The sequence below is a fragment of the Mixophyes fleayi genome, chromosome 10 (assembly GCF_038048845.1).
Source record: "Mixophyes fleayi isolate aMixFle1 chromosome 10, aMixFle1.hap1, whole genome shotgun sequence".
NCBI lineage: Eukaryota > Metazoa > Chordata > Amphibia > Anura > Limnodynastidae > Mixophyes > Mixophyes fleayi.
In genome coordinates, this window is record NC_134411.1 from 96,640,921 (window position 1) to 96,661,213 (window position 20,293).

The 20,293-nt window shown below is 41.7% G+C and overlaps 1 protein-coding gene across 1 annotated transcript; it reads right to left on the reverse strand.

The window, feature by feature from the left end:
- Positions 1 to 808: 808 nt before the first annotated feature.
- On the reverse strand, positions 809 to 19,360 carry C10H19orf12 (chromosome 10 C19orf12 homolog). Its single transcript, XM_075189230.1, has 3 exons — positions 19,091 to 19,360; positions 4,358 to 4,523; positions 809 to 2,601 (listed from the first exon to the last, which is right to left on the reverse strand). The coding sequence occupies exons 2-3, from the start codon at positions 4,515 to 4,517 to the stop codon at positions 2,336 to 2,338; spliced, it is 426 nt and encodes a 141-aa protein (XP_075045331.1). The 5' UTR covers positions 4,518 to 4,523; positions 19,091 to 19,360; the 3' UTR covers positions 809 to 2,335.
- Positions 19,361 to 20,293: the final 933 nt, after the last annotated feature.

Consider the following 20,293-nt stretch of genomic DNA (forward strand, 5'->3'; position numbering starts at 1 on the left):
GAGATGCCCAAAGCTGCTGGGTGCACTCCAGCTTGGCACGCCCTTACTGTACATTGACTACGTGCATACGCCCAGTTCTCTCCCCGTTCCACCCATGAAATAGTACAGTGTAGTTGGGTCCTTTGAGCTCGAAGATGAATTAGACGTTGCTGCAATGTCTGGCGTATGGTTTGAGAGCGATTTTACACCAAATACGGCACATTTTGGCATTTACGTTCCTTAATGAATCGGGGTGCTCATCTCTGCATTACACACAAACTCCTAAAATGTTATTAAATACAGATCCTTCTATACCACTGATAATGGTCACTAATTAGAAATAAATTATTATATTTTCATCTTCATTATGAAGCCTATTGAAAAAAAAAAAGTGTCAATTACAAAAACATTTTATTTGGTCAACCACAAACACACAATTATTATTTTCAACCTCTTTATTGATATAACAAATGATACAAAACATTATACAATTTTTCAGAGAACATTATAAAACTATATTGTTTACCAGTATATCGCAGAAAACAAAAAAACACAAATGGGCTATTTATGGTTGAGATACAAAATATTACAGATGCTGCTAGCATATCTGTACCTAAAAATTCACATTTATTTATATTCCCCAACTGATAACACAGATCTGCAAATCATTGTATTACTTCTTTGCTGCCTTATGTCTGAAATACATCACTTTAATTAACTGAATTGTTGAAACACAGTTGCTTGTAAACTAAACAATTCGGTGAGCACCTTCCCTCCAGCTAACCATACACCTACAAATCTGATTTATTTTTATTTTATTTTTTTACGATAAAATGTTTGTTTGATCGACCATCTGCGAGTCCACACCAAGCGATTTTAATCTAGCAGACCAAACCACATAAAAAAAATAGTTTCTATGAAGATCCCCGGCACGCGCAGTCAAGCCTAAAACTACTGCATCAATCCATCACTTTCAGATGACAGAAATTTGGAGGACTGTAACAGCAAATCCATATAGATTATTATAGAGCGTTACTGGTCTTCTGCTTTCTGCGCATTAATAATAATATTAGGTCAATTAGATGAATACCAATCTGGAGGATTGGATCTAGTCCTCTGTGGCTACCTTTGCTAGTACTAATTTATTAATTATAACAGACCATTGTATGATCCTTTATCTGACATCTCTTATACCCTGTAACACAGACAATCCTTAAAGTGACTGAACCTACCATGCTTGAGTTGCCCGGGAGCAGCATCAACCTTTAAGATAACAGTTTAGGTCGGATTAAGTTAATGGGGAGGGAGGGAATTCCTGTATTTCAACCATAAGGCAGAAGGAAACTTAATGATTTCCAAAGTATTTATTGGGAGGAACAGAAAAAAAAAATAAAGATAAACATGCTCACCAAAAACACTTAAGTAAATCAATCAGCGATAATTCAAGTTTTTAATCTGCATTAGATCAGATCTGTTTATAACCCCTTAATTATGACAACTTGCTACATTATTAAATGTAAAGACCATTCCAGGGATATCACCAAGGGCCTGATGATTTGTGCTTCTACTAGGAGTTTATAGGATTATAGGAGGAGGGATCAAATATATATAGTATAAAAGATACAGTTCTGTTAGTAATATACAAGTTATTCTGGCAATGATTAAGTTAAAGCACAGTGGATGATGGGGATATTTTTTGACATTAGTTTATTGTTGAATTAGCCAAAAAGCAACTGTTACAAAACTTTTACTGCAGGAACTAGATATTTTTTTAATGATCCACCACATTCCTCATGCTTGAAGCTATTGAGCTATTGTCATATGTTCATACATATATCAGAGGCATCATTAGACTTGCCAGGGACTCAGAACAGTCATGTGTCAGTTTATGGTATATTTCCAGTGTCGTGTCCATAGGAAAAGGCACAGTGTATAGGAGGCGGTTGTTGTAAAGGATGTCTGTATCTTTTGAAAGCTTCAATTAGGACCTACAGTGTCCACTAGTTACATATTAATTGCACTTTTTAATGTGTCAGTTATATCGAGCTCAGTACGATTGTTTGGCTATTTTGTGCTAGGCACAGGATTGCCTGTGGCAGGACGAAAGACTTTTAAACGGGGAAAGGGGTAGAAATGAGTAAGGGCATTAGGTTAAACAAATGTCAGTATCAAGTCATTATAATACATTTTACTAAAGGGTTAATTTCTTTTCTAAAATTTCTATTGCAACGTTTGTCTAAAGAGCACTTTACTATCAGTCAGCCTTGATTATCATTAATCAAAAACATCTCAATGTTGAGCAGCTGGGCAGACAGTCCCGTGGTAAGTGCGGTAATGTGACCAGTTAGGCCATAGTCTAGTCTCCATACTGAATTTCTGATTTCAGCTCCTGAGTCACAAAGCCTATGAGCGCTCCTGCCACCTTCTGGTGCAAAACGGCATTGCCCATGACCAGCATGATGAGGTGCGTCGCATCGTTCCAGTCCAGATTTCGGACGATGGCGTAGACCTGGTCACAGAGCTGCTGCTGTTGGACGGGGGGTAGCGCCATGAGAATTTGAGGTAGGGGTTGGAACTGTCCGCTGGACATCCAGGCTCCCACTAAGCCCCCCACAGCACCTCCTAAAAACAAAGTGCGGACAGGCAATGGGTTATTAAAGAAACAATGACGCTAGAAAGGTTCTTTCTGTGAAAGAATTTGCAAATATACATGGAAATGTTTCAGCCGGATGCTCTAATTATAGACAAAGGAAAGGAAAGAGGAATATTTACTACATAGGAAAAAAAGTGTTCAGTATATATCACAAATATACTGTGAATGTTTTACACATGCAAGTAAATAGATTATGCATAAGGGGAATGAATAAAACTAGTATATGTGTGCAGAGTAGGCTGCAGAATCCAGGGTCGCCTGCAAGTGGGGGAGGTAGCTTCTCTCCTTCATCCCGTTCTACCTCCATCAGAGGTCACACTGCCCACAATACTCTCAACACACCACCGAAACACCCTGGACTTATATTAGCCCCTCCCTCATGTCTAGCATCCTGTCACAGAAAGAACCACTTTTCCAAAAAAATAATAAAAAAAGATAATCTGAAACTAAATGTATATAATAGCCCAGGTTTGCATTGCCCAATGGTGGACACCGCACAGCCTTTGATAAATGATGTCACAGACAGAAAAAACAATTGACATATCCTCTGGGGCGGTTCCCTACAGGAGGGGGAGGAGCCTAGTGACCACCTTACTACAGCCTGGAAGAGGAGAGGAGCCAGGTACCTGCACACAACGGTCAGGACAGAGAGAGAGGGTGATGATGCGGATCTGCTCTACAAAGCTGAATTTCAATTAGTTAGAAGCGTTTAGCAGGTAGTGGTGGGCGTCATCATCATCATCATCATTTGACTTACTACCGTGAACATCCTATTTGGAGACACTGTTTGACTCATCTGTAAGGGCCCTCCCTTGGCCACAGGTAACTATACCGTGTAGCGACAGTAATCCAGCGCACCCCTTAGCACCGTCATACTGCCTTACGCCACTATCTGCACCACTCTCCAATTTTGCCCACCCCAACTCTGTATCCCAGCCTCACTAGGGGAAGGCGTGTGAGTGGGTGTGGATGACCCCTGATAGGCGTTATTAAGCCCCGTCTCCAATAGTGGGTGGTATTAGGGAGGGAGGCCTGATCTCCCCGTAGCCAAGGAACATCCCCAAAATTCAGGAGCCTCACGCACATTCAGTAGACAAGTATGATTAATGATGAGATAACTTGTTAAACATTTTTACATCAGAATCAGTAGCAGATCAATGGCTAATGTTTAGCTAAAATACTCAGCATTGTAATAGAGTCCATAACCCCTTTAAAATTATGTAAATCAAGTTACAATAAAAATCTATTAAAGCATCTAGTATCATATGTACATAATATCATCATCATCACCATTTATTTATATAGCGCCACTGATTCTGCAGCGCTGTACAGAGAACTCACTCACATCAGTCCCTGCCCCATTGGAGCTTACAGTCTAAATTCCCTAACACACACACACACACACACACACACAGATAGACAGAGAGAGAGACTAGGGTCAATTTTGATCGCAGCCAATTAACCTACCAGTATGTTTTTGGAGTGTGGGAGGAAACCGGAGCACCCGGAGGAAACCCATGCAAACACAGGGAGAACATACAAACTCCACACAGATAAGGCCATGGTCGGGAATCGAACTCATGACCCCAGTGCTGTGAGGCAGAAGTGCTAACCACTGAGCCACCGTGCTGCCCTAATAACAAACGTAACAATTGTGAGCACAAAATGTGTTCAGCACCCACTGACCAAGTCAACCACCTCCATACATTAAAAGTTGCACAGTACCTGCTGCTATTCCGAATGGTCCTCCCATGATGCCCCCCAGGAAGGCTCCAGCCCCGGCAGCCACGGCCCCCCTGGCAGAGTGTTTCACCATAGCTTTTATCTTCTGCTTATCAGAGATGTGGCACAAGAGGCTCAGGATGTCTTCCAGGTACACCGGCATTCTCAGCTAGGACAGAAAGAACATTCGGGGTTAATTAATAGTTATATCGCTCTGCAGGGGAAAAAAATTAAATCTCCACCATATAAACCATCCCGGGTATAATCAACTCCCTCCTTGTCAAACCTCTCATCCCTGTCTAGGTGCTTAAATGTGAGCCGAATTGCACCACAGCCGGCTTGCTTCACCTGGAGCATCACCGAACTACAAGCAGGGGCTACGGGCCGCCCATTAGTCTACGGAGCTCTATGACAGAGGTGTGGATGGAGCGAGTCATCAAACACTGCAAATAGCAGAGTAGGCCGGCACTGTGTAAAAGGCCAGGTTATCAGGGTGGAAGCTATTTAGCTAGTAAGTGTTTTATAGAGAAACTCCGGGCACAAGTCATCTATTAGCCCGAAACTCTCTCCAACAAGTAGATCTGCAAGAGTCCCATGTCCAAAATGGCCATGACTAGGGAAATATGGAATGGCTGCTTCTTCAGGAATGAAAATTTTGAATATAAATCATGCTATGCTGTGTTGCCTGCTGATTGGACTGGCCACAGCGCTGTCCAATCAGATTCGGTCTGACAACCCTACAGAAATTCAGTCGCTGTTTTCAAACTTCTCAAGGCTGTTAAGCAACTGTTAAAGGCACCAACAGGAGTGAGTATCTCCCTAATGACCAGGGCCTAGATATGGTCCTAGTGCTAGTGTACTAGTTGTGATCGCATGAAAAAGGTTTACTTGTGCTTGGAGTACACTTTAACCTGAAGTCTTCAGACTCCAAAAGATGGACATTTTCATTAAGAAAAATGCAGCACTCAGTCTTACATCAACTCTTCATTCCAGCAATGAGTAAAGTGGAATCCAAGTAGAAACGCGTTGTACAAAAACTCCAATAGATATAGTGAACGCCTTTAAATAATTAGAAAATGTATTTTTTTCCCCCAAACCATTTGTTGTAATCAAAGTGCTACAGAACATTTCATGTCTGTCCCCTCCTCTCCAACCATATGTACCAGGATTAGAGTGTAGCTGTAACGTGTTTCGAAGATAAAAGACCTTCTACAGGCAATGGTGGCCTACTGAAAACGTGAAGTTTATAGATCTAACAGGGATTGGTAATTAGCAATAGCTGACAAAGGCAGATAATTCACATAAGTGCAATACACAATATAAAGGAAGAATGTAGATGCATTATTTAAAGAATGTATTAAATTTACTACACTATGTTACTTGTCTCCCTGTTCGATCCATTTACATCTTCTGAGTTGTCATTTATGGTAAAATGCCAATCAGACGCGGCAGCTGACTGTCATCATTATCAGTTCCTGCCTCTCGCCAGGGATAGGATACCCGCACAGATACGCTTACTGACAGCGTCTAGGTCTACATTGGTCGTGTTTACTTGAACGCTCCCTTATCGCACTCGCACGCTCCTTGGCTCACCCGATCCGCCTCAATAAGTGTAAGCAGTCGGATACACAACATGCAACTTGTTGGATACCTGGGACCACCTCCCAACATTGGTGTATCAGACAAGGGCGGACCTAGACTTTATTTTTAAGGGGGAGGTCAATTGTGCATAATCATGCCCCTCCTTTACTCTGATTGGCTGTCCTGTGTTTGGCCCCTCCCTGTCCACGATTGGCCCCTCCCCGGTTTGATCGCCATCTAGGACCCATTTTAAAGGTAGGTTTTCTGCTGCTGGGGGGGCGATTGCCCTGACCCCCACCCCCCCACCCCGGATCCGCCACTGGTATCAGAAGAACTTGTGTGGCAGTGTGAGAGGGGGCAGCGTGCGAGAGGGCAGAGGAGGCAGCATGAGAGGGCAGAGTGAGAGGAGGTAGCATGAGAGGGCAGAGTAAGGAGGCAGCGTGAGAGAGGACAGAGGGGGCAGCATGAGAGGGCAGAGTGAGAGGAGGCAGCGTGAGAGGGCAGAGTGAGGAGGCAGCGTGAGAGGGCAGAGGGGGCAGAGTGAGAGGAGGCAGCGTGAGAGATGGTAGAGGGGTCAGCGTGAGAGATGGTAGAGGAGGCAGCGTGACTGGATGCAGCGGGGGCAGCATGACTGGATGCAGAGGGGGCAGAGTGTGTGGAGATGAAGGAGGGGACAGTGAGAGTTAGCTGTCCATTATTCTTCAACAGAAATATAATTGAAAAAAATATCTAAAAATATTATTTTTTCCTTGGATTTATGTGTATTATTTTTGCATACAACTAAATAAGTATTTCTGTCCTGACCTAATTACTTATCATGTTTGTTTTGACCCAACTAATTCTAAAACAGGACTGTTCGGTAATTATTTTGGAGGGGTGCCTTGAAAAAATGATGGAAACTCTAAGGGTGCCGAGAACTGCAAAAGTTTAGGAACCACGGATTTAGGGTATAGAAACGGCACTGATAGATAACAGCGGAGGGGACACTTTGGCTGCACTACACAAGAGGGAAACTTTTAAATGTATTATTTTGATACACTGATCCCCTCAGGATGCGATGATACATTTGATGTTACCGCTTTTTTTTGGTTTGCTTTTCTTTTACAATTGTCTTTTTATTAGGCGCTTTTATAATACTTTTATTATTGTTCTTTTCTTATAGGCAATTATTAACGTTTGTCTTGTGTAGGTCATTTCTGTTGACTGCACAACACCCTGAACACACCCAGCGGGTAAATGTATCAAGCTGCGAGTTTACGGTGGGTTTGAAGAATGGAGATGTTGCCTATAGCAACCAATCAGATTCTAGCTGTCATTTTGTAGAATGTACTGAGTAAATGATAACTAGAATCTGATTTGTTGCTATAGGCAACATCTCCATTCTTCAAACCCACTGAAAACTCGCAGCTTGATACATTTACCCACTGGGGGTGTTCAGGGTGTTGCTTTTTGCACCTTATTGAACGTGCTGCTGTCATTGTCTGCAAACATCTGGAGATTAAAGTTCCTGCTTTTTATCCAAGGATATTAATTCACTGATGAAACTTTTACCATAATGGCTTTTATATTGTGACTATTTAAGGACACTGTTTTATTTCCGGACCTTTTACTCTGTGAGGATTTGCCTGTTAGACAGTAAAGAGCAATGACATACCCCTCACTCATCATAAACAGCAACAGGCACATCCCCCAGCTCTTAGACAATGGTTAAAAGGTGTTCTAAATCAGGACAAAAAGCTCAAATGATAAAACACAGCGTGTCAGTTGGCCATGTCACTGTGTGTGAATTCACCAATTTGTAAAGAAGATTTCAATTATCTAGAAAGAAGGTTCCCAATCTCTGTATTAAAACAACCATCAAGAGAGATGCCAAAAACTAATGTTCTGTGTATCTGGAGAAGATGATGAGGTGGATTAGATATGTAAAAATAAAACTATATAAATTTGTGATGCTGCAAATATTGTTTTGTGTAAAATATCCATTAAAACTTTTTTTTTTTCATGACATATGTCCTTGCAGGTTGGTTAGATGAACTGTATTTAACTTAGAGCTGCAGTCTAACCTCACATCACTACTGTTTAGAGCAGGACCAGTCAACCTGTGACTCTCCAGGTGTTGTGAAACTACATATCCCAGCACACCCTGCCAGCTATCTGCTAGCAAAGCATGCTGGGGCTTGTAATTTCACATCACCATAAGAGCCACGGGTTGGCCAGGCAAGGTATAGAGCCTGAGCGTGTAAACCCGATTCCTCCTTCTTTAAAGTGTCTTACACACATGGGCATGCTGGTGTACAATGTGCTTAAATACTCTGTACCGATGTTAACCTTGTAATGATGTGTATAATCATACAGGTTGACCTAGACCCATCCACTATCTCTCACAGACTTGTGTGTAACACGTGTTAAAAATTAAAGAAATAGGAGCACTGATACAAATAAAAGGAACTTAAATATGAAAAGAATATATTTCAGTTATTTTTGATAACTGCCTCGTGCTTCGGTGTACTGTAGCTGGACAACTTAAAGTCCAGGGTGTGCAATAATGATTACAAACAAGTTGATACCATTGTATCACTCTATGATGTCTCCAAGAAGATTAATAGATTGTCCAGGTGTAATAAAACAGGAACGTCCTTTGAAACTGATTGTAAATGTAGTATGCAGATGGAAGGTGAGGAAATAGGTTGGATAACTAAAGATGTGAAATCATTTATGTTGAGTGTAGTATAGTAGTGAAATGAGAGGAAGTGGAGGAGATTAGATGCTGGGGCCTGATTGGTTGAGGCGCCGCATTCTGAGCGCAATGTGGGTTTGTTGAAAAACACAGGTAAATCGGCTCTGCAACAAGGAGCGGATTGGAAGATACCGGATCTGATGAAGTCCTGTGTAGGTCTGTAGTCTGTTATACTACACAACACACTGCAGGACATGTCATATTACTATGTGGATTATTTGCAAAAAAACACATAGAAAAAAAATTATTGAATTAATGTCACCTGTTACTAATATAGGCATTAATTATAAAACAGTAAATAAAGTGGGTTTTGTTTTTGTTTTGTTTTTAACCAGCATATACATTTATTAGGATGTTATGAATGTCTACTGAACATAAAATTATTATTATTAGCATTATATTCTATTTATAAGGTGCCACAAAGGGTCCGCAGCGCCGTACATGACATATACAGAAAGCAGTGACCCATAACACAACATAATACATGAAGAACAAAATACAAAGATCAGACATAATGGGGCATATTCAATTCTCGGCGGAAACGCCGAGAATCTCGCGGTCCATGCACGATTACCCTTATTACGCGCGGAAAAAAACCCAATTGAATATGCCCCAATGAATGAAAAAGATAAATAAATAAAATACAAATAACATGGTAATGTACATCAAATAATTTGTGGGAAAGTGAGTGAGAATGAGGGTAGTAATCAGCGGGAAGTAGGACTGAGCTTAAGACAACAGGGCTAGGGAAGCAGGCCAAGAGATACAGAGGGTGATGGAATAGTAGAAGGAGCACACAAGGATCAAGGGCCTGCTCCTAAGAGCTTACATCCTAAAGGGAAGGGGGAGACACAAATAGGGTGGTACTGATTGGGGAAGAGAGCTGGGACAAGGGGATTAGGACCGATAGACTTTAATAAAGAAATGAGTCTTAAGGGCACGCTTGAAGCCTTTGAGAGTAGATGCTAACCTGATGGAACGTGGAAGATTGTTCCACAGCTGGGGAGCAGCCCGGGCAAAGTCCTGGAGACGGGAGCGGTGAGAAGTGTTAGGAGAGATGAGGCTGGAGAAGTATTCCCTGCACTTAATTCTGTAGGCCACGGGGAGCCAATGTAGGGACTGGTGGAGGGAGAAAGCAGAGATAGAGCAGAGGGAGAGAACTATGAGGCGAACAGCAGCATTGAGGATAGACTTAAGAGGGTCAAGGTGAGAATCAGACCAGAGAGAAGGAGGTTACAGTAGTCAAGGTGGGAGATTACAAGCGAGTGAACAAGGGATTTGGTAACTTTCATGATTAGAAAGTGTCGTATCTTGGATATATTCTGAAGGTGGAAGAAGCAGGATTTTGAGAGGGACAGACTGTGATGTTTGAAGGAAAGAGACTAATCAAGGGTGACCCCAAGGCACTGGACTTGGGGGACAAAAAGGAGGGTAGTGTCTTTAACAGTAGTACAGCGGGGAGGGGGGGGGGGGATACCTTTTCATAGCTGCTCCTGATTACAAACACATGTTGTAGCATGCCTACGAAACTGTCATCACTACTGATCAGGACTTAGACTAGCCCTGTAGCTGGAGCAAGAGATACGGCAAGAAAACAAGTAACTTTCAGACGATCAGAGATTGATTCAAACGTAGCTGCGTGCGCTTGAGTTTGGCACGCCCTTACTGTAAATTCACTATGGTAAAACCCCCTTCCTGCCCCGTATACTTCCCGAAATCGTAGGCTGTAATAAGTGTCCTTTGCTTATGAAGACGGAGCGGACATGACTGCGTTTACTGGCGTATGTCCCGGTTTTGGGAATGCGCAGAATGATTTTGCCTACGATATGCTCAAAATCGGCAGATACGTGCACCTAGATCTCCTTTCTATGAATGCAACAACATGAGATATCAAATGAAAAGGGGGATTCCCACCTTAGGGGTGATACTGTTCTAGAGATGTGCTCTCTAACTCGTTCCCCAGAAAGACAAAACCAGGGATTTCTCGCTGTCTTTATCTGCTCACAATGGGCCCCAATTCCTCTTCAGACATTGCGTGCCGCTTCTTGCGTGAATTTGCTCTGCGCATGCTCAGACACGGGATTTGTACGCCAGTGAACACAATTGCACGCAAGTCATGTGCAAACGCAAAAGTCATTTCCGACTGCGCACGGCTTAAAGGGCGAATGCGCATAGGCGATGTACAGTAAGGATGGGCATTGGTCCGATTCAGGCTCTGAGCCTCACTCAGGGACGTGTCGTTTTAGCCGTAGCACTTACACCAGCTACAGGGACTGATAGTGCCGACTACACGTGTGCATGCCGGAACTTGTATCTACAAGTAAGAGAAGATATAAAAATGTATTTTATGTAAAAAAGTAAAAGTTTTATTAATCATTATAGTATTAATAGCTGTAAATTAATTTTAAAAACATTTTTTGGTGCATGTGTCCTGATGGGACTACATGATGCCCATATGTATGTATGGATCCTGTATCTGTCTGCATAGGGCAGGTAACACATAGTCAGACAGCAATTATACCCATTATTATATGGAAACGTTTCTTGAGACCCGCTTGTACATGAAGACGGGAGTACAAGTCACGTCTAAGTTTTTAAAAACGCAAGTTGCGTTTGAAGATAAGGCCCAATATGGTCCGAGTCAACAACATTTAACTGTGCAGTCTAAAAACACATATAATTAAAGACAGAGGACACATGACACCAAAGCACCATTTCCAAGTAATCCATTAACAAAGTTATGGTGCGGCTTGCAAAGCTGCTATATGAAGTTTTATTAACCCATAAAGTTAAAAAAAATGCTAAATACAGCGCCTAGCCTCAAACGGGCATTATTTATTAATCATCTACTGTCTGTGGGTTATTTTCACCCTTTTGCAAGACATAAATCAGCAGCTTTTAAAATATATCAAGTTTACCAACTAGAAGAACATGGCTGTTGAGGATTTTCATGAGAATTAGATCATATAAAAGCTACTGAGGGCCCCCATAAAAAGCCTGGAAGGGCCACAATCAGCCCCAGGGGCGATTAAGCCTTGTTAAGCAGAAGAAGGATCTTATTTGATAGGACTGTTTACGGTATATAGTCCTATTATACACCACATAATACAACATTTCTTATCAATATTGACATCCAAAAACACTTTTAGAACTGTACAAATCTGTATTTGTTGTATATAATAATAATAATAATAATAATAACAATAACAATAATAACAGATTTAAAGCATTACTGCATATGTAACCCTAACCCTTCCTCTCCCCAGGGACTTTGTAATGGGGACGTTTTTCTCGGGGTGCTGTGCAGTTGCGAAACTATCTGTGGTGGGGCAGGAGCCATGCACTGTGGCCCATGGAGATAATAGGGCCCTCTGCCATGCAGAAGATCAGGGGCCCTGGTTCCCTCCTCCGCCCACAACTCGCTAGTTTGGCCCCTGGTGCTGTGGTTTATCTCATATCCCCAGCCGAAAACCAGGGCTGGCCAGGGGACTGGGGGAAGTGGACGGCAGGACCTATCAGAAGACACAATTACAGACGTGTGTTTTCCGATTGGTCATCCTGCTACCAGCCCCCCACACAGCCAGAACGTTTTCACCGAAGGCAGCCTTTGATAGACAAGATGAAGCCCTATCACCGATATAGTCTATTAACCAAAGACCACGGTAGTACATGTACCGATAAATCCTCCTTTCACTATCAACATCTCAGGATAGCAATCTCAAAAGATGACTGAAAATAATGCTTTATTATATAAATAAAGAATTGTATTCAAAGGAAAATATTTAAAAATATTAATTTTCTATTTTTCTTTAAAAAAAATATATATTTATATTATATATATATATATATATATATATATATATATATATATATATATATATATATATATATATATATATATATATTAATTCCCACTAAGTGAAAGGGAAAACCCAACCGCTGAGCATGTGTGTGCCGACCAGCCAGGTGCATATGTCCTGGAGAGAAGTAGGTAAAACTTCAGCACTCCTGGACAGTATCACGGTCTGCTCCAGAGAGAGGTTAATAAATGGTGGCGACAACTGATTTTATAACCAGCAGATTAATAAACAGAGGTTCAGTATCCTCTCTCTCCCAAATAACATGATATATCATGATATAATAATTATAGCGTCTATCACTGATTCTCCTCTCTCTCCCAAATAATATAACATGATATAATAATTACAATGTCTCCCTCTCATGTGATATAATTACAATGTCTCTCTCTGAGTCTCCTCTCTTCCATATAATATAATACGATATAATAGAACACGATATAATAACAAAGTCTCTCTCCCACATGATATAATTACAATGTATCTTGCCCATAGAATATGATGATGTAACATGATATAGCTACAATGTCTCTCTCTCTGAGTCTCCTTTCTCCCATATAATACAACATGATATAACAAGTACAATTTCTTGCTCCCATATAATATATGATATAACATGATATAATTACAATGTATCTCTCTTCCATATAATATGATATGATATAACATGATATAATTACAATGTATCTCTCTTCCATATAATATGCTATGATATTATAAACATGATTTAATTACAATGTATCTCTCTTCCATATAATATGCTATGATATTATAAACATGATTTAATTAAAATGTATCTCTCCCCCATATAATATGCTATATGACATATTTACAATGTCTCTCTCCGAGTTTCCTCTCTTCCATATAATATAACATGATATAACAAGTACAATGTCTTGCTCCCATATAATATGATATGATATAACATCAGGGCCGGACTGGCCATCTGGCAAATGCCAGAAGGGCCGATGGCTATATGGGCCGGCCCGACTCCCCCTGTCTTCTTGGTGGCTGCTGGAGGAACCAGCCACCTCTACTGCGCGTTCCCCAGCTCCCTGCCCCGTTATTCTGTGCAGCCAGTTACACTGGTGAGTTTCCTGTCTTTTTTAATTTTTTTTTTTTTTATTACTGAAGAGGAAGGGGTGCCGCGATTCTCGGGGGAGTGGGGGGGGGGGTCGCGGGGGTGCCGCGATTTTCGGGGGGGGGGGGGTGCCGCGATTTTCAGGGGGGGGGGGTCGCGGGGGTGCCGCGATTTTCGGGCGGGGGTGCCGCGATTTTCAGGGGGGGGGGGGTCGCGGGGGTGCCGCGATTTTCGGGCGGGGGTGCCCGCGATTTTCAGGGGGGGGAGGGGTCGCGGGGGTGCCGCGATTTTCGGGGGTGAGAGCCAGGGGGTGCTGGGAAAGGGGATGAGAGCCAGGGGGTGCTTGGAGAGGGGGTGAGAGAGCCGGAGGGGGTGCTGGGAAAGGGGATGAGAGCCAGGGGGTGCTGGGAGAGGGGGTGAGAGAGCCGAAGGGGGTGCTGGGAGAGGGGGTGAGAGAGCCGAAGGGGGTGCTGGGAAAGGAGGTGAGAGAGCCGAAGGGGGTGCTGGGAAAGGGGGTGAGAGAGCCGAAGGGGGTGCTGGGAAAGGGGGTGAGAGAGCCGAAGGGTGTGCTGGGAGAGGCGGTGAGAGAGCCGAAGGGTGTGCTGGGAGAGGGGGTGAGAGAGCCGAAGGGGGTGCTGGGAGAGGGGGTGAGAGAGCGGAAGGGGGTGCTGGGAAAGGGGGTCCTGGGAGAGGGGGTGAGAGAGCCAGGGGGTGCTGGGAGAGGGGGTGTGAGAGCTGAAGGGGGTGCTGGGAGAGCGGGTGAGAGAGCGGAAGGGGGTGCTGGGAAAGGGGGTCCTGGGAGAGGGGGTGAGAGAGCCAGGGGGTGCTGGGAGAGGGGGTGTGAGAGCTGAAGGGGGTGCTGGGAGAGCGGGTGAGAGAGCTGAAGGGGGTGCTGGGAGAGGGGGTAAGAGAGCGGAAGGGGGTGCTGGGAGAGGGGGTGAGAGAGCGGAAGGGGGTGCTGGGAAAGGGGATGAGAGCCAGGGGGTGCTGGGAGAGGGGGTGAGAGAGCCGAAGGGGGTGCTGGGAAAGGGAGTGAGAGCCAGTGGGTGCTGGGAGAGGGGGTGAGAGAGCGGAAGGGGGTGCTGGGAAAGGGGATGAGAGCCAGGGGGTGCTGGGAGAGGGGGTGAGAGAGCCGAAGGGGGTGCTGGGAAAGGGAGTGAGAGCCAGTGGGTGCTGGGAAAGGGGGTGAGAGAGCTGAAGGGGGTGCTGGGAGAGGGGGTGGGAGAGCGGAAGGGGGTCCTGGGAAAGGGGGTGAGAGCCAGGGGGTGCTGGGAGAGGGGGTGAGAGAGCCGAAGGGGGTGCTGGGAAAGGAGGTGAGAGAGCCGAAGGGGGTGAGAGAGCCAGGGTGGTAGGGAGTGCAGGAAGAGGAGTGAGAAAGCCGGGGGGTAGAGGTTGCAGGAAGACGTGTGAGAGAGCCAGGGGAGTAGGTGGTACAGGAAGATGTGTGAGAGCCAGCGGAGAAGGTGGTGCAGGGGGTTAAGTGAGAGGGACAAAGGAGAAGATGGTGCAGGGGCATAGGTAAAAGAAAGTGTAAAGGGAGAGACATCTTAAGAATGGGAATGTCAGGGATGCAGCCATCATAAAACACATGTAGTAATGAAGAATGGAAATGCACAGAGGGGACAAGTGTTAAAAAAAATAAAAAATCAAGCCTTCATACTCCATTCACTTATATTTTCTATACCCCCACTCCTAAATTTCTGCTTCGACCACTGCCCTCTATTCCTGCTCCCGACTGCCTGTGTGAGCTGACAGCTGCTGATCCCTCCTCGCCCAGCGCGCCCACTAGGAGAACAGAACACAGGATGCCATAATCAGGTAAGTTCATATATTTTCTCGTGTGCAATATGTTTTTAACCATCCTTTCTTGAATTGGGGACACTACAGCGTATCCAATAATGTTTAACACTATGTATTGCTCATTATTGAGCTGTAATGATTTTTGCATATTTATCTGTACAGAGATTTTTAATTAAGAGGAAAAAACATTGCTTGTCATAAATTTTATCTGTAATTGTGTCAATATATCTATTTTTGTTTGCATTGTAAATGATGTATTAAGCTGCTCTTGGGACTCACACTCAGTATCTGATATGCTGTTGCAATTTTTATTTGTGAATGAGTTTTTATCTGAGCTTTACTAATGATTTGGGGGCACTACTATGCCATAATATGATTTGTGGGCACTTCTGCATGACCAAATATGAATTGAGGGTAATACTATGTGGCATAATATGACCTTGGGGCACTACGATGTGGCATAATATGAACTGGGCACACTACGGTGTGGCATCATATGAACTTCTGCCAAAGGCAAGTCTTTCATTGTTGAATATGATGGGAGCCCAAAGAAGTTGCTGTATCGGGGCCCAAAATTCCTCTTGTCAGCCCTGCCTGTGAGTCAAGGGGGTAGACGCCTCCAGGTAAATAATCTAAATGTTTCCTATCTAATCAAACTGATGGATCACATCCAATTATTTCTCACCCACCTCCTCTATCCCCCTTAATTTATATACTGTGTTATTTAAAATGAATAGAAAAGACGCATATCCAATTACTGTAGTAAAACAAAAATATTTTTCTCTGACATTTTGCTGTAGATGGAAATACTTTTAATGCGGCCGTGTGGGTTCAACTGATCATTCAATAGTTATGTTTTTTTTAGATATATGTTAGTTTTATTTCATGTGGAATGATTCATGAGAATTCTGCCATTACTATTTAATTGAGGGAAAAGGGTACCTGTTACCTATATGTGTGTAAGTACTCTGTTCGTAGTTGCTATTTTGTGGGAGATTTGAAAAAAGCAAAACATTGTTTCCTACAGTGGCGTCTGTATAATTGGTGGTATTGCTGTAGTATGGGGTGGCGTGCTGGTGGCAATGTTGTAGTGTGTTTGGTGCTTAGTATTGCTAATAAGTAGGAGAGGGTATTGCTATAATGTGGGGGGTGATGCCGGTTGATGTAATGTGGGGGGTGATGCCAGTTGCTGTAATGTGGGGGTAATGCTGGACGCTGTAATGTGGGGGGTGATGCTGGACGCTGTAATGTGGGGGGTGATGCTGGATGCTGTAATGTGGGGGGTGATGCCAGTTGCTGTAATGTGGGGGGTGATGCCGGTTGCTGTAATGTGGGGATGATTGATGTAGTATGAGTGTGTGTGGGGGGTTATTTATTGCTGTAATTTGGGTACTAATAATGTATTGTCATGGTATTTATTGATGTAATTGGGGTGCTAATAATGTAATGTTGAGGGTCATTAGGAGAAATAAAATACCCCCCCACACACACACACACTCATACTACATCATGTTGTACTGCGCCAGCATCAGTGTGCAACAATATAGTGCATGGAGCCCACAGCACGTGGGCCTATGTGCTTTAAATGCCAGGGCTGATTTTTAGTCCCAGTCCGGCCCTGTATAACATGATATAATTACAATGTATCTATCTCCCATATAATATGATATAACATTGATATAATTACAATGTATCTCTCTTCCATATATGACATAACATGATATAATTACAATGTATCTCCCATATAATATAATATGATATAACATGATATAATTACAATGCATCTCTCTCCCATATAATATGACATAAAATTATGTAATTACAATGTATCTCCTATATAATATGATATAATAAGATATGATATAATTACAGTGTATCTCCCATATAATATGATATGATATTACATGATATAATTACAGTGTATCTCCCATATAATAAGATATGAAATAATATGATATATTACATGATATAATTACAGTGTATCTCCCATATAATATAATATAACATGACATATAATATGATATGATATAATTACAATGTATCTCTTCCCCATATGATATAATATAATATAACATGATATAATTACAATGTATCTCTCATATAATATATTACATGATATAATTACAGTGTATCTCCCATATAATATGATATAATATAACATGATATAATTACAGTGTATCTCCCATATAATATGATATAATATAACATGGTATAATTACAATGTATCTCTCTCCCATGTAATATAATATAACATGATATAATTACAATGTATATCTCTCCCATGTAATATAATATAACATGATATAATTACAATGTATCTCTCATGTAATATATTACATGATACACTGTAATTATATCTCCCATATAATATGATATAATATAACATGATATAATTACAATGTATCTCTCTCCCATGTAATATAATATAATATAACGTAACATGACATGATATAATATAACATGATATAATTACAGTGTATCTCCCATATAATATGATATAATTTAACATGATATAATTACAGTGTATTTCCCCCATATAACATGACATGATATAATATAACATGATATAATTACAGTGTATCTCCCATATAATATGATATAATATAACATGATATAATTACAATGTATCTCCCATATAATATGATACACTGTAATTATATCATGTTATATTATATCATATTATATGGGAGATACACTGTAATTATATCATGTTATATTATATCATGTCATGTTATATGGGGGAGATACACTGTAATTATATCATGTTATATTATATCTCCCCCATATAACATGACATGATATATGATATAATTACAGTGTATCTCCCATATGATATGATATAATATAACATGATATAATTACACTGTATCTCCCATATGATATGATATAATATAACATGATATAATTACAGTGTATCTCCCATATAACATGATATGATATATGATATAATTACAGTGTATCTCCCATATGATATGATATAATATAATATAACATGATATAATTACAGTGTATCTCCCATATGATATGATATAATATAACATGATATAATTACACTGTATCTCCCATATGATATGATATAATATAACATGATATAATTACACTGTATCTCCCATATGATATGATATAATATAACATGATATAATTACAGTGTATCTCCCATATAACATGATATGATATATGATATAATTACAGTGTATCTCCCATATGATATGATATAATATAACATGATATAATTACACTGTATCTCCCATATGATATGATATAATATAACATGATATAATTACAGTGTATCTCCCATATAACATGATATGATATATGATATAATTACAGTGTATCTCCCATATGATATGATATAATATAACATGATATAATTACAGTGTATCTCCCATATGATACGATATAATATAACATGATATAATTACAGTGTATCACCCATATGATATGATATAATATAACATGATATAATTACAGTGTATCTCCCATATAACATGATATGATATAATTACAGTGTATCTCCCATATAACATGATATGATATATGATATAATTACAGTGTATCTCCCATATAACATGATATGATATATGATATAATTACAGTGTATCTCCCATATAACATGATATATGATATAATTACAGTGTATCTCCCATATGATATGATATAATATAACATGATATAATTACAATGTATCTCTCGGGGTCCTCGCGCTGATCTCCCTCTGAGCTGCTGACAGGGGCACAGTACTGTCCATGTGACACTTCAGAGGGCGGGGCTCCGCTCCACGGGTCTCCATTGGTGGTCTGCTGAGGGGCGTGGCGTTAAGCAGGACATTTGTATCTGATGTAACCAGTAGAAAAGCAAATGATGTCACTAACATGTCCCTGGTAGTAACTGCTTAGCACCGCGCATGCGCCGTCTCCTGACCCCGCGCTCACCCCCTCGGTAGTTTCGTTTACTTGTAGGTCCCACCTCGTCCCTCAGGTCTGTGTGCTGCGGGCGGGGGGGCTGTGCTGCTGCAGGTGGACGCGGACCACGTGACCGCGGCCTGCTGACTCCTTGTTGTCAGGCGCCGCCCGCACAGAAGTTTCTGTGTCACCTGCCCGGTCCCAGTATCCTCCTCCCTGCACAGTACAACCTCTGTAGTGGGGACACAGCCTCCTACCTCTGTAATGTGCCTTCCTATTAATAACACAGAGTCACGTGTACTGTACTGCATGCAACTCTGAGTATTTGTTCTTAGTGGTATGGAATAATGCACAGTGCAACTTATCTCACATATGCAAAATGTAATTCTCAGTATCTCTAACTATAGCTGATCTCACCATACCATGCTTCTTGTTCTATATGCTAAATATATTTGTTAGTATCTCTTTTCATTCTGTAGGTATAGCCAATCTCACTAGTACCTGTCTTGACCCTCTTGCTGATATCCATTTTATCTTGGACACATTGCTCCTGGTCTGCAGCTGCTCTACAAACATCAGCTTACTGCGGAAAAATTTGCCCATTGCACTAATTTGTGTGTCTGTGGTAGGGAAAGTAAATCGGAAACACCACATGGACAGTATGTGCCATTAACTTGCGCAAAGGGTTAGATACATCCCACACCAAATACTGTACACTAAATTATGTCATGAAAATGCTCTTGTGTCCAGCTGCAAATTGGGCCTATATCCGCTAAATACTTAGATACACTTTCTCACACTGGTGGTATGACCTCAGGTGGTAGGGCACCCATGTAAGTTCGCTCACTGCTCTATGCTCAAGTCCAGGTTTGTCCAGTCTTAAAATAAATGCTGCTCACTCAGTTTATATAACCACCACATGGACCCACTCTTGGATGTTTGCATCGGTATTGATGGAAAAGACCCCAAGGAGCGATGACC